General features: G+C 40.8%; 1 protein-coding gene across 1 annotated transcript in view; it reads right to left on the bottom strand.

The window, feature by feature from the left end:
• LOC115365853 (protein crumbs homolog 1) overlaps positions 1-8593 on the bottom strand; it is a 29139-nt gene extending 20546 nt beyond the window's left edge. The window contains exon 1 of the mRNA XM_030061049.1: positions 8524-8593. Coding sequence (XP_029916909.1) covers positions 8524-8593 — 70 coding nt within the window. The remainder of the gene's footprint in view (positions 1-8523) is intronic.
• Between the last annotated feature and the right edge of the window lie 7245 nt (positions 8594-15838).

Genomic DNA, 15838 nt, shown 5'->3' with positions numbered 1-15838 from the left:
ATAATCGCCCCGGTGGTTATTCAGGTGGGCGTTTAATACGCAAAATGGGTACAGACCCCAGGCGTTTATAAGAACCAGGCGGCTATTTGCGGCCAGGCGATGAATTGGTGAAATACGGTATGTATTTTTATTTATTTATCTTTTATTTTGAGAATTGTTGTGTTGTGTTACCCGTAGCACCCGACAGAGCGGCACTTTTAATTTTGTTGTATTGTTCACAATATAATGACAATAAAGGCACTTTGACTTTGACTAAACCTAACTCTTCCCTAACCTTAACCCAAGCGGTTTTGTTGCCTAAACCCGACTACGCAACACCGACATGTGATAAAAACGAGAAAGCCCTCTGGCTTATGCAGTGGGCAACCTGTAACTTTGACCTTTAGAGGTGCTTAGAAACCAATCTGCTAATGAGGAGTAAAAAGCCCCTCTCTCCACTGGGCTTAAAGCTCAGAGCAGATGGTGTGAAGAGTAAACTTATTATACCACCAAGTCAGCAGCTGTCAGTTCCGTCAATGAAAGTTTCATTCACTGCTGTACACACCTTGGTCCATGTTGCATCAGCCTGATACAGACAGGTGCAGTGTGGCATTTGTACTGTTTCAAATCACAACATACTACTATACCATTTTCACTACCACTCTTGCCAATATTGCTGGTGATGCTGGTGCTGCTACTACTATTACTACTAATAATAATAATGTCATGAATAGCCTAATAATTATAATCAATAGATGGCTAATTTTAATGTATAAGTGTTTTAACAAAGGCTCAACTACGGACAAACATTGCAGTTTAGCGTATGCTAAAAATGACACATCAAAGTATTTATGAAATGAGTTCAAATGCAACACTGCTGTATCTCTGCCAGGTGCGGCCATGAAACCAAAGCATTTAAAGCCCCCCAAAGTGTTTGCACAAAGCACAAATGTGAATGTTGGGGAAAAGCAAGGATAGTTTAGACTGCACTATTTAGGTGTACGTTATTTTTAGTCTGGGTGAAACATTTCTGTGTTCATTATCCTCACTGATTTAATTGTTGGTGCTGGAAACTCAGCCCACCTTAAGCTTGTGTAGATGCTCAGGCCTGGCATATGGTGACAGTGATTGGTGAACACTGACATCCTGCTAAAAACTGACTGGAGATCTGTTCACACCCTTACTACACAGTCAGGAGCAGCAGCACACTCACACACATTAATGAGAAATCCTACCAACTATCTTAGATCTTCCTGACTGGTTGGAATGATAAAAAAAAAAAAAAAATCTCTCTATTAAAATGAGCCACACCAGATGCATAAATGATGCATACAGTAAAAATACGCACAGGCCTATGCCATTTCCCTCACATAAACTGGTATTTATAATACCAGAATGTGTGCACCTCACACACTCTTCAGACCAGGTGATTTTTTTTTTTTTTTTTTTTTTTTTTGCTATTTACAGAGAAATTTGTAAAATGTCAATCAAAGGCCCATTCATTGAGGTAACACTGATTAATTACTTTGTGTGATTAATTTTATCGTACTTTTAATGTACAGTAAGTCAGAGTCAACATTTTTTAACATTAACATTTAATGTTAACATTTTTTAATTTTATTCTGACACACTTTGTAATGTTACATGTTGATATGACTGCTACAAACAAAACATCCATGCATTTCTGAGATATCGCTTTACAGGTCCATGTGCTGAATTAATTATATGGACGGTATAAAGAGCCGTACAGCTGTGCATTGTGGTGGTATGTAATGACAGTGTGTGACTGTGGCTGTTGGAGAAACTTGCCGCTGCAGCACAATTGGTGAAACAGCACTTTTTATTTCCTGTTTATTTCATTGACAGCGGAGAAATATACTTGTGTATGGAAACTGCAGTGTGTGTGCGCTGTAGACTGCCTGGGTGTTGCACTGCCCTTGCATTTGAGTTTAGCAGCCTGGAAACATAACGTTAATAATACCATTATAAAACCAATCTTTGCAGCTACTGAACCATAAATGCTCACACTCGACACAGCAGTGCAGAGGCTCCACACCAAGTTTGAAGTCAATGGGACATACAGCCGTTGAGATAATCGAGCCACAGACACGCATACAGACAGAGATTTCTCCATTTATACTGTAGAGATGAACACCATGTTGGCTGGTCGCCATTGGGTGAGTTGCTAACGCAGGCAGATAAGACTCAGAGCTGACATGAACATCACAACTAGCTAAAAAAAAAAAAAAATGAAAAAAACATAATAAGGAGAAGAATAAGAAGAATACACGCTACACTGCAAAAACGCAAAATCTAACCAAGATTATTTGTCTTATTTCAAGTCAAAAATGTCTTATTACTAGTCAAAATATCTCATTACACTTAAAATAAGACATGATCACCTCAGAAGTAACTTGTTTTTAGACAATTGTCTCTTGTTTCAAGTGAAAATTCACTTGAAACAAGTGAAAATTTGCTTGTTTCATTGGCAAAATTTGTTTCTTGTTTCTAGCTAATTTTCACTTATTTCAAGTGAATTTTCACTTTTTCCAACTGGCAAATTTTGCCAATGAAACAAGCAAATTTTCACTTGTTTCAAGTGAATTTTCACTTGAAACAAGTGAACAATTTACTTCTGAGGTGATCATGTCTTATTTTAAGTGTAATGAGATATTTTGACTAGAAATAAGGCATTTTTGACTTGAAATAAGACAAATAATCTTGGTAAGATTTTGCGTTTTTGCAGTGTATACTAAAAGTTGCACTTTTGACTTCATTAATTAAAGGTGAGCTCATCTAAAATCAGAAACCACCAAACCTGCAATCCCACCAAACAAATACAGCAGTTTAGATAGACAGATAGATAGATAGATAGATAGATAGACAGATAGATAGATAGATAGATAGATAGATAGATAGATTTTTATTTGCTCTCTAGGTTTACAATATACACACAATCTACGACAGGAGTTTGTTTTTTTTTTTTTTTTTTTTTTTTCAAGCTACATGATGTACTAGGGGTAACCTGTGTACACTGAGCTAGTGCATCCACAAGAGTCCCTGATGACCAGGGATCAAATCTTGACAAAACCCTCTGTGACCACCCATGTACTGTGAGGCACAGAAATAAAAAGAAGTCTAGTCAAATCAAGTCAATTTAATTCGTATCATCCAATATCACAAACTACAAATTTGCCTCAAGGAGCTTTACAGCAATAAAACATCCTCTGTCCTTCTTGCATATTCGCACATGCAGCAACGTTCAGGCACATTTCCGTTTTGTGCCTTTTCACACATGTTATGGCAATGGAACAGGTGGGGCAAGGGACTTTAAGGCTTGCCTCATTATGCCATGCTCACATAGAATTCCTTATTTATTATTTTATTTTCTCATACACTACAGCATGCCTAATTGTTCCAGACAGCTGCCTATCAATTCATATGAGGACATACTCTGTCTGAGGATCTGTCTGAATCTGTCCAGTTTCTGTCCACTCTTGAAAAAGAGAAGAACTTGTAAGGATGTGAACAAAGTTGTGGATTCAAATGTGTCATCAGTGTTTTGTGTATTGTGACTGATTTGTTCGCTCCACGTGAAAGCGTCTTTGGTCAGACAGACATAAATCTTTACACACCCTTCCTTGTAATGTTACCACTTTAATTTGCAACACAGCCTTGCTGGTATTTTCCCCAAAATGTTATTAGGTCTTGAGGATAGAAGTTAGCGGTATAGATTTCCCTGAATATCCATCCCTGAGTTCCTGAACATTTTAGGAAAGGTCTGCATGTGTGAGAGGGGCTCAACATTCAATAATCCGTTTCAATCTACCATATAACACCTACCTGCTTCATTTCCCACTGAACCCGCTTAAACACTCCCAGTTCCTCTCACATGCATGCTCTGCTGTCACTTCCTTATCTGCAGTACACCAAACCTCCCCCTCTCACAGGCTTTCGTCAGTCTCTCGTCTCCTCCCAGCACCTTGATGCTTGCTGTCACCTGATTGATCCTGGGAAGTGGCAAGCTGTTGTTTGTGCTGCCTCTGTTTCAATCTGAATGCTGCTAACAAGTGTTAACTGTTGCTGCAGATTTTGGCTTGTGCACTTTTTCACTTGAGAAAATTATGATTTTTTTTTTTTTTTTTTATTTAACTGGTCTAATGGTAATGGTTTGCTCGTTTGCTCTTTCTCCCCCGTTATTGTCCTGCTCCAACCTGTGAGGTCATTGTCTTTTGGAGAAGTGTTAGGTCAGATAAGGTCAGATTTAAAAACTGTGTCAAACTTAGGCCTTTGTGACCAACAAAATACTGGATCCACTCTGGTTCACAGACCTAATTTTGAACTGTTCTGACCTTTTGGACCAAAAATTAATTGGTTCAGAACCCAAGAAGTTGGTTTCCTGCTTGAACCAAAAATCTATCTATCTAAAAAAAAAAAAAAAAAAAAAAAAAAAAACAGAATTTCCCTGGTCTAAAAAATAGTAGGACAAGTAGGACAATAAAAGTGGGCATATTATTCTACAGGGAAAGATGGAGATCATGGAGAAATCATAGAGTATGGAGCGGTCTGCCGAAGAAGCAGAACTATTGCTTTCAGTCTGGACATCTCCTGCATTTTAGAAAAAGCTGGAAAGAAGATCTAGAAAAAGTAAACTGCTGAAGAGTTCGTGAAGTCTGGGTCTGTGAGAACCCAGGACCAAAGGATCAACAACTTCAAAGACTGAAAGAATACAGAGGCTCCAAAAAGGGCCTACAGAAAAGTGGTGCTGGACTAATGTGTGTGTGTATATATATATATATATATATATATATATATATATATATATATATATATACACATATATATAATGAGCTTCTTGATGTTGTGCTGGGTCACATACCAGCAAAACAGAAGTTGCAAATGACCATGACACAAATGTTCTACTTCAAACTGGAACACAGGAGGTGACTTTGCAACTTAGCACCTTGGTTTCAAGAATCCTGAACACAACCGCATCAAGAACCAGAGCTGTGGGATTCCCCAGTGATCCACCACACTCCCACCCCCGCTTGTATCTCCCTTCTACCTCGCTTGCTTTCTCTCTCACTTTCTGTGAGATCATATGTTACTTATGACTGTTCTCTCCTTTATCAGCGAGGCCTTCTTTGGAAACAAAATCCCAGATCTTCCCAGATCTTCCCATGACAAAAAGAGGTTAAATACATCACAGCCGTGCAGTGAGGCCTGCACTACCTGTACTGCTGTGAGTCTTACAGATAAGGCCAGACAGGCAAAACCAGCGTGGGTCTCCTGGTCTCCACCCCCTCCTTCCAGACCCAATCAACCCCTGACACATTCCAGAAGGCTTATATCACCCATCATGTCACAAAGCAGTTCATAGATCATGGTTACGGCCAGACGGGGCTGATCTCTGGCACCGGGAGGTACCAGCCTCGCAAAACCAACAATAACACTGAGCAGAGGCAGCGACTCATCACAGTGTATTCACAGGTAGAGGGATGTCGAAATCTAACCCCCGACGCTGTCCAGAGACTCTATCGTGTCTCTTCAAGAGGAGTTTACTTTAGGAGAGCCATGTCAGTACTGCTGATGGCAGGGAGGGAGGGAGTACATACAAAAGTTGGTGTTGTTTTGTCAGTCTTTGATTTGGTTAGTAAGTGAGCATCTCATATTCAGGGCATCTGCCAGTTCCAGAAAGCAAAATTCAAGGTGTGCTAATATCTTATAATATCTATTCGAAAAACAAACTAAAGAAAAAAAAAAAGCTGTCAAGACATAGCTACTGAAAGCTGTGAAACTGTAAATGGGTAGAATTCCAAAAAAAAAAAAAAAAAAAAATTAGCATAGCATTCATGATGTAGATTGTTCTATTAATCATGTTCTGTATTAATCTGAGACTGTTATTGCATGATGAAACGACTGAAGACCACTAATAAACTTATAAATTTATGACATCTTAATCCCTAAAGGCCTTAAATTGAGACTTCTTAAAGCACCTGCAGGCACATTGTTACCACATGCACCACATGATCGAGATACTCTGAAACTGAACTGGATGTATTTTCATGCCTTCCCGGTGTAAAGGGCCCGGAGAGAGGGAGGAAAGAAAGGGTTTGCCCCCAGTCAGACGACGGCAGAAAGTCATGCTACAGGCAGAGGAAGCAGCAACACTATGAATCACAGAGAAGGGAAGCCCCTGGCTAACACACAAGTTGAGCCCAGAGGAATTTTATTGAATCACCACGAGAGACTGGCAGTTCTGTCTGGGCTCAGCTCCGTGCTCTAAAGGCTGCTCAGCAGGTGGCTGCCTTGCTTTGTACACAAAAATGCGCAAATCCTCGCTGAATCAATCACTGCTGTACGCCGACTTCCCATTGTCTCTTTTGTAAGTGCCGACAAAGAATCTGCCATTTCTGACTCATCCTTGAGCCTGGCTGGGGACATATGCATAAGGCAAAGCATGTTAACATATGTGGTGTATGTATGTTGCCCCACAGACGGGTTAAAAATGATGCATCCTTTAAAGGACCTTACCAGTGATTTGGTCCATTTACAACAATTTGCCCACATTCTAACATTGCAACGAACCAATTTGCTAATTATTTAACAACATATAATCTTAATCCCTGCATTTTCAAATTGAATTTTTGGTTATCATTGATAAACCACAAACTGATAATTGGCTGTGGAAAGCAAACGTTTCCCTGGGACTGTTTTCTAGCAGAAAGACTTTTACCTCTCCTAATGTCAAGTCATCAAAACACAACAGAGCTGCTGCTTTTAGGAAAATGAATGTGGACGACTTTATTACAGTGATGGAATACTGGTGTGAAGAAAGTTTGAAGTGTCTGAAAGTTCATTTTCATATTGTGGTGGAATGAATAGAAACCAGTGGCTGGAAATAGGGAGGAAACATGATGTAGTAATTCTAATATATGACTGCTTGCTCTGGGAAAGGATGAACACAGATGTGAAGTGTACATTTTGCAGATATTAGTCTAAACATACAAAAGGCCACTGAATGCTGTTTTGAATTTAGTTAGTTAGTTAGTTAGTTTTCCACAACAAGCTAAAGGCATAGCTGTTATCCTTTAAGCTGGTTGGCCTTTCTTTTCCCAAATCCACTGCTCTTTGTTGTGATGAGTCATCTGGAGTTGGCAGTGATTTAACAGCTCTCCGAGGAGGCTGGGCTATACGGGGAGGACGATCCTGCCCAGGTTTTGAACTATTGTCCGTAGAAATTAGCTTGTTTTGGCTTGAGTACAGGAGAGGTACATACAGCTTTAGAATCTGTTACCCTGAAACCCACATCCCTCTAAATGTTTGTTTTGTTTCCTTGTATTCCTATGAACAAAAATCATTTGAATTTATCCCTTCCACATTAGTCACAGCTGCTCTCTGTCTGCTTAATTTTAATCTTTTTCCTTAAAAAGCAGGTGGTTTAGTCTTAGGCACAGTGGACTTACATGGCAAACATGGCCAAAATGTTTTATACTGCATTTTAAGCAGCCTTTTCCTCCTCAGTTTTTTGAATCATCAGCCTGTGATGATTAATGCGAAAGAATCATTAGATCCCCTCTGTTTAGGGTTTTTGTTTTTTTCTTTTAAACCATAGTAGCGCAGAGTGCTAAGTCTCTTGCCACGCTCCTTAATACCCACTGCTCCCTCCATTCAAAGTTGAGACAAAAAGCAGTGCAGCAGTGCAGCCGGACGCTCAGCCCGTCGCCATGGAGATCTTTAACAATGTCATGCAGCCAATCCCTGCCGTCCTGCATTTAAACGAGGCTCAGACGCTTCCCAGAAATGAGGGTCGCGGGAAAAATGGGTCAAGAGGTTTTCATTAGGTGGTGGGGTCAACCACCCTACCACACACACACACACACACACACACACACACAATAATCCTGAAGTTTCATCACACTTTCGACACCTCAGGGAGTCAGAATAACACCAGCCACTTACATCCTCCTGAATTAACTCATTACTGACACAGTTTGAATTAAGGATAGTATTGATCAAATCATTAGATTCCCACATATTCCACTGATCAGATTACTTGATGCTAAAATACTGACCCAATAAATCAATAAAATATACGACAGACAAATTAAATTTTCAAAGTCGGATTTCATATTTTGCAGTGAGATCAACAGGCTGACGTTTTGAGGCTTTTCCCATTCTTGTATTTGGCTGTCCATTGAAAACTCATGAGAAAGTTCAACTATTGCTACTACAGTTGTAATAAAACCCTTCACAGTGGCCTCACACACATGCATGCACATGTAAACAGACTAGACGCAGATTCAGACACACTCATACACAGTACACTCACTCCACACACAAGCATGTGGTGGTAAATAAAAAGGTGCGTACAATCAATCATGCATTGAGGAAAACATGCCCTTATGCGTTTCCCTCTTAAAAGACCATTACTTTCTATTATGTTTATTACATTTAGAGTGATTCCAGCCTGCAAAAAGGAGTATAAACTCTAATTCTGCACTATCCTCCACTACACTGGTAGAAGATGACAAGCAGCCCTACCCAGTTTGAACATCATCACGGCAATCAGCAATGTCCTGTGGTCCTTGGACCAAACTCCTTCAAACTCCATGGCAAAGTCGGCTGCTGAGATTTCAGGTCAGAGTAGCACGATGCTGTCAGTCCGCAGGTTCCCCATCCAGCGTATGGGACCAGTCCATCCAGTCTGTTCAAAGTTTAAGTGAGCAGCAGCTCCATGCCTGGGCACTGGGACACTGGGAGTGTGTGTGCTCAAGTGTGCTGGAGTCCTCTGGGGACCAAGCTGGGCTCGAGGAGAGTAGAGTAATCACAGCAGAGAGTGATGGGGGGAAAACATGGGGCGGAGCCATTGGATTGGACTCCTTTGACCATTGGTTCACATGCTCTGTCCTTCTTAGAAATCTCTCTCTCTCTCTCCCTGCATTCCACTACCCATACTACAATACTATTTAACAGGCAAAAAAAAAAAAAAAGAATTAGTATGTCCCAATACATAGTATGTCAGATGCAGTATGCCAAGAGTACCAGGATGTTCTATTACATCCGGTCAGATTTCGCAGTATGGATGTCAGTATGCTTCTCTGGCCATTCTGACCCACAATCCTTTGCGCAGTGGAAGGTACTTCGCACTGACTGAGCTGCTTGTGCAAGCCACGCCCACATACGGAAGACAACACGACACACATGTCGCACTCACCTGGCTCAGTGACAGCAGCAGAGACAGGAAGACAGAAGATAATAAATATGACAGAGGACAGTGCAGTGTGAAACAGCACCGCCATTTTGACAAGAACATTCAAATGTGGCGCTACGGACGGAGGAGGAAGTGAGCAAGAGGGGCAGAGGTCAGGGACGATGTATGTAGTGTGTCCCAATAGTATGCATACGCATGCATACTGCATACTACACTACATACTTTGTAAGGGCAGCTGCAGTACATACTAAAAGTAAAAAGTATAAGTATGTGATTTGGAACGCAGGGTCTCTCTCTCTCTCTCTCTCTCTCTCTCTCTCTCTCTCTCTCACTCTCTCTCTCTCTCTTGCTCTTCAGTTCAGTTCAGTTCAAAGGGGCTTTGTTGATAGGGGAAACAGGTGATTACATTGCCAAAGCAAATTACAAAATAAAAGTGAAAAAAGTGAACATTAAACAGTGGAAATGCTGTTGGAATTACACATACAGATACAGATATAGATATAGATACAGAACCAGGCCTGACAACTCCTGATGGGCTCGGGTCCGGTATCCACACTGTAGTCTGTAACACAGGGCTATATACAATGAATGCCTGATTGACAGGTGAGCATCTTGCTCAAGGGCACTTCAACAGGAGAGGACACGTGCTGTAGGAAGTTGACAGGTATTCAAAACTCATGAGATTAATCAACTCTAATAGGCGGGGCCTGATAAAAACACTGGTATAGTGTTCATTTTTAAAGGTGCACTATGTCAAATTAAAGGTGGAATGAATGGAAGTAAGGATTGAGACTCAACTGACAACAAAATGTAAAAAAAAAAAAGAAAGAAAGAAAGAAAGAAAGAAAAGTTTAAAGATTAAAAAAACAGTTTGGCAGGACAAAAGTAAGAAAAAGTCAAGTAAAAGAAAAAGTCAAAAGTCATTTTTTTAAATATTAATTTTTTTTTTTTTTAAATATATAAAATTCTTTTTTTTTTTTTTAAATATGGGAAAATTGTGAGTCTGTGCTTTCCAAAAAATATGCCCAGGTAGCAGTCTTTCACATATTTTTGAAAGAAATGAAGTGGATTTCCTTCAGGTTTCAGAGGGTTGAGCTGCAGATCATCAGCATCTGCAGGCTGGCTCTGGGTGCACGCTCTCCTCACCTGTCCCGTGCAGAGCAGCTGGCCCGGGGGTCCAGTCCAGGATTGTCATGTGTGCACCGGGCTCAGCAGCCCTCAACCACAACCTCTCCTGCCGCCCCCACCTTTGGGAGCGGAGGGGGGAGGGGAGGAGGGGTGTACTTATCCTACTGTTTCAACACCTCACTGGTCAGCGATGGCGGAGCCCCCCAGTGGCAGCTGGGCTGAGGCTTTAACCCCCCACCCACCCACCCACACACATACACACACACACACACACACACACACACACACACATACACACACGCACACACACACACACACACACACACACTGCCCCCTCGACAGGGCCTAAGTCCCGTGTCAGGCTTAACTCCAACCTGCTGTGATCGGAACGTCCCAAAGTTTAATTAAACACACAGTGGGGGTAGGGGTGTGGGGTGTGGGAGTGGGGGGCGAGACAGAGCTCCTTGCTTCACTCCATTCAAATAACATGCAAATATGTAAACTAGCGTGTGAGAGACTGCAGACAGCAGCTCGGCAGCCTCACATTCCTCGGTGGCTGGCTGCTGCTTTCATTAAAAGCCGCCAAACAATAGAGAGAACTGGACAGAGGGCGGACATGGAGCTGCAGCCCAGCCAGCCACACACAGAGCACAGTGAAGACACTGTCTGTCTGTCTGTCTGTCTGTCTGTCTGTCAGGGATAATGCTCAGTGGAGGGGGTTTCCTCAGAAAGATACATAGTTTATATTGCATTTCCCCTAAATCACATTTTTGCAATTACAGCATGTGTGATGGCTTTCCTCCTGGTGCCTCGTCTGTTTAATCTCCTTTGGCCTGAGCAGATTAATACAAAATAACAATTAGCAAGTTAGCAAGAAATTTGTAAAAAGTTACAAGAAAATTGAAATGAATCACAAAAAAGCAAATATAGGAAAAAAGAAGAAAATCGCCGAAAAAAAGCAAAAAAAAAAAAAAAAAAAAAAAAATTACATGTCCCACCCAAAAAAAAAAAAAAAAAAACCCCACAAAATTAGCCCCATATTTGTTTTAAAAATTACAAGAAAATTGCACAAATAAATAAAATGAAAATAAAAAGAACTAGTACATTTTTTTCAGGTTTCATCTTTTGGACCTACATTATCATAAAACACAAGGGCCCCCTAATGTCTATATCAACTCACAGAGCAAGGCCCAGGAGAGTTTCCTGTGCTCTCTGTCTCTGCCCCACACCAACATGAGCGTACAGTTTATGGAGGTGAGAAGTGGCCAAGCTGTGTGTGAGGGCAGAGGAGATTTATGGTGGGGAACCTCACACAGACAGCACACCACCATTCACAGTCACTCACCTCCAGAGTGAGTAAAAACACAGGAATTTCAGAGGAAAAACTCCCTGTCCATTTCCTGTCTTACAGTAAATAACCCTCATGACAAATCAGTTCATCCTGCATTCCCCAAATAGTCTAGCCTAAATAAATCTGTCATTTCTTTCCAATAATCAAACAAGAGGAACAAATCAACTTGCTTCAACAATTTGCACTTGCCAATATAAAATGAGAATGTTTTACATGAAGCCTGGTGTTACTCAGCATGCTGTATGCTAAACAGTTAGCATGGGGCAGTGATCTACTGGGAACACCAGGATGATTTTGGTGGTCATGTTCTCATCACTGAATGGCTATGCGGACCAGTAGGAAAATCTCCTAAAACACAATGTAGAGTTTTAAGAGCTGTCTCACACACTACAGGTGCAGTGCAGGTGTAGTTGGGACAGGTGCAGGGCACAGCCCTCCACTGCACCTGTCCCAACTACAAATTGTTAGTTCATTCATCCACTCTCATGAGTCGCTGAGCCTGCCTCATCCCCACTGATTTTTTTAATTGTTGTTATTTTATTTTTTGTTTGACTTTTTTCTGTAAATGCTTGTGAAAGGCGTCTGAGGCTTCATTCAGAGGCCTTTCATTTCACCATCTGGAGCCTGAGAAAATACACTGCATTTCTCTGAAAAACATGGGGAAGAAATGACGAGCAAATTAGCAAAAATGAGCCGAAATTTGGCAAGAAACTAAAAAAGAAAAGAAAAAAATAATTTTTAAAGGGTTACAAAAAAGAACGAAAGAAAAAAATATATACACTCCTGATCAAAATCTTAAGACCAGTTGAGAAATTGCAAGAATTTACATTTTGCACTGTTGCATCTTAAGAAGGTTCTAAGTAGAGCTTCAAAATGCAAAAAGAAGAAATGGGAGTGAGACAAAAAAAAAAAAAAATTGTGTAAGCAATTTATTGCAAACAACCATTAAACTAAATAAATATATATATATATATATATATGCTCTAATTTTAAGGTGATTTTCCTGCAATGTAATTTGAAATGAGGAATGTTCAAGTGAATTTGCTCAGATTTCAAACCTACCAGTCTGTTTGTGCTTGCAGCTTATGACTGGATGAGATGAGAGGCTCAGTGGGATCTGCTTTAAGTGTCTTTAAGTGTCTGCATGTAGTACACACACACACACAGACACACACACACACACACACACACACACACATACACACACAGCTGTAACAGGAAGCCAACACTGCCTCCTCCTTTACAGCTGCTTTGTACACAAATGTACTTTTACACTGGAGCGTGCAGCTGACACAGCAGTCCAGTATCATGGTGAAGCATGCATTAGAGCTGCCAGTCCACCACAGGAAAGCATGGCAGTGTGACATTTCATGTCGCTGAGGTGAGGTGAAAAAAATCAAAATTCAAAGGGTTTTTATGCAAAAAATGTAAAATCTTACTTGTAAACATTCCACGCACCCACTCACAAACTTTTGGGATGCCAATAAAGGATACAAGGATACAAGGAAGTTTATTGGTCATTATACAACAGGTTGTATAATGAAACTAAAATGTGGTTCCCTCTTGATTGATTAATTGATTGTATAAAAAAAAAATATACATATTAAACATGGAGGAGTGCAGATGGTGCATTTAGTAGTCTCACAGCCTGAGGGAAGAAGCTGCTCTGTAGTCTGGTGGTACGGCAGCAGATACTTCTGTATCTTTTTCCTGACGGCAGCAGGGTGAACAGGCTGTGGCTGGGGTGGGTGTTGTCTTTTAGGATCTCACCTCACCTCCCCGATATCACTGATGCTTGGTAGATGGGTACCAATGATGTTTTGGGCAGTTTTAATCACTCGTTGCAGAGTCTTCCTGTCGTGGGCCGTGCACATCCCATGCCAGTTTGTGATGTTTCCAGTCAGGATGCTTTCAATCGCTCCTTTGTAGAAGCTGACAAGAACTTGGCGTGGGAATTTTGCTTTCTTAAGTTTCCTTAAGAAATACAGCCGTTTCTGAGCTTTTTTAACCAGGGCAGAGATATGTGAAGTCCATGACAGGTTCTCTGTTATGTTGATTCCCAGGAACTTAAAACTGCTCACTTGCTCCACCTCAGCTCCATTGATGTAGACAGAGTTGTGTGTCTTTGCCTCCTTTTTTCGAAAATCAACTATCAGCTCTTTGGTTTTGCTGACGTTGAGCAGTAGGTTGTTTTCTGTGCACCATTCTGCAAGATGGTTGATTTCCTCCCGATATGAAAACTCATCATTGTTGGAGATCTGGACGATGATGGTGGTGTCATCTGTGAACTTCACAATAGAGTTCTCTCCATGTCGGGGGTTGCAGTCGTGGGTGTACAGCGTGAACAGGAGGGGGCTGAGCACACAGCCCTGGGGAGCTCCGGTGTTGAGCACTAGAGTGGAGGAGGAGAGACTGCCAATCCGAACTGACTGGGGTCTGTTGTGAGGAAGTCCAGTATCCAGTTGCAGAGAGTGGTGCTGATGCCCAGAGTGTTCAGTTTTCCAATCAGCTTCATGGGGGAGATTGTGTTGAAAGCTGAGCTGAAGTCAACAAACAGCATTCTGATGTAGGTGCTGCTTTTCTCCAGGTGAGTGAAGACTGAATGGAGAGCAGTGGAGATGGCATCCTCTGTGGATCTGTTGGTTCTGAATGCAAACTGCTGAGGGTCCAGACTGGCAGGGATGCTGTTCTTTATGTGCTGGAGAACCAGTTTCTCAAAGCACTTCATCAGGATGGGGGTGAGTGCCACAGGGCGGTAGTCATTTAGATCATTTTTAGGCACAGGGATGATGGTGGCAGTGAAGGGCAGTGTTAAATTACAAAATGTTCACTGTTCACTCGCACACTATATTGAGAGGGTTGTAATGTGAAGTGAGCACAGACAGACAGATGTGGAGACCTAACTAAAGTGTGCCTATTGTCAGAGGACACAGTGCTTGGTGTCGGGGTGCTAACAGGCGGCCCATACTAATTTTACCATTGAATGGTAATTAAGGTTTATGACGGTCCATCATTTCCTGCTGAGTGTGCATCCATTAACACCTCAACCATCCCTGCCTCCCACTATGCTTACATCAAAAACACAAACCTCCTTTATGTTAAATGGTTTGAAGCAGTATTCGAGGGTGTAAACAGGCATATGCACTGTTAAAGTGTGTAAAAGCAACTTATAGGCAACTTTTTGGAATCCTCTGAAATTCATGACGCCATCGGCAGGCTTTTTACTTGAACCTCTGAAACCTAAACATGTCACCATGAGAACAAAATTCCTCTTATTTTGTTTCAAATGTAATTCAAAATTGCAATTTTCTGTTGTTGTTGGAAGGATAAGACTAGCATCCAACAAATAAATAAATAAATAAATAACACTAACTAAAGAAAAAATAAAACTATAAAATATAAAACAAACCAAAACATATATTAAAAATGATTAAATATGTATACAACATAAAATATAAATAAAAACATTTTTAGTAAAACATTTTTTGTAAAACATCAAAGAAAATACAAATATATTGAGCACAGTTAGTGGTGCTGTTGTGTTGTTGTTGTCATGTTGTCTTTTTGTCACAGTAATAGAGGTAGTCATTCAGTTCATATATGTATATATATATATATATATATATATATATGTATATATATATATATATATGTGTGTGTGTGTGTGTGTGTGTGTGTGTGTATATATATAAAGACATATATACACACACACACACACATATACATATATACATATCTATATCTATATCTATATATCTATATCTATATCTATATATATACAAGTATACAAGGAGAGAGACAGAGAGTGTGAGAGAGAGTCTGTGTTTTCCACTGGAAAACCCTTGCCACCTTCCTTAGCGTAGGGGGAGTGTATGTGTATAATTTGTGAGCCTCCTTATAAAGATCTGGACAGGAGATCTGCTGTGGTCTCACAGCATCTCTTACTGCTCTCTGTCTCTGCTTCTCTCTCCCTCTCTCTTTCACACGCACACACACACACAAAACACATCACATTCACTTGGCATCCATTGCTGTCTGACCCTAAAAAACAATGGCATCTCAAAGAGGTCCAATTGCCTTGTGACCCCTAAATTCACCCCCTCCCCCTTCTTTTAACTCTGTCAACAAAGAATGCTGCTAGAGCTAAGATGGGGAGGCATTCAAAC

Source organism: Myripristis murdjan, chromosome 9, assembly GCF_902150065.1.
Source record: "Myripristis murdjan chromosome 9, fMyrMur1.1, whole genome shotgun sequence".
In the NCBI taxonomy this organism is placed as follows: domain Eukaryota; kingdom Metazoa; phylum Chordata; class Actinopteri; order Holocentriformes; family Holocentridae; genus Myripristis; species Myripristis murdjan.
This window is presented reverse-complemented; position numbering and strand designations above follow the sequence as displayed.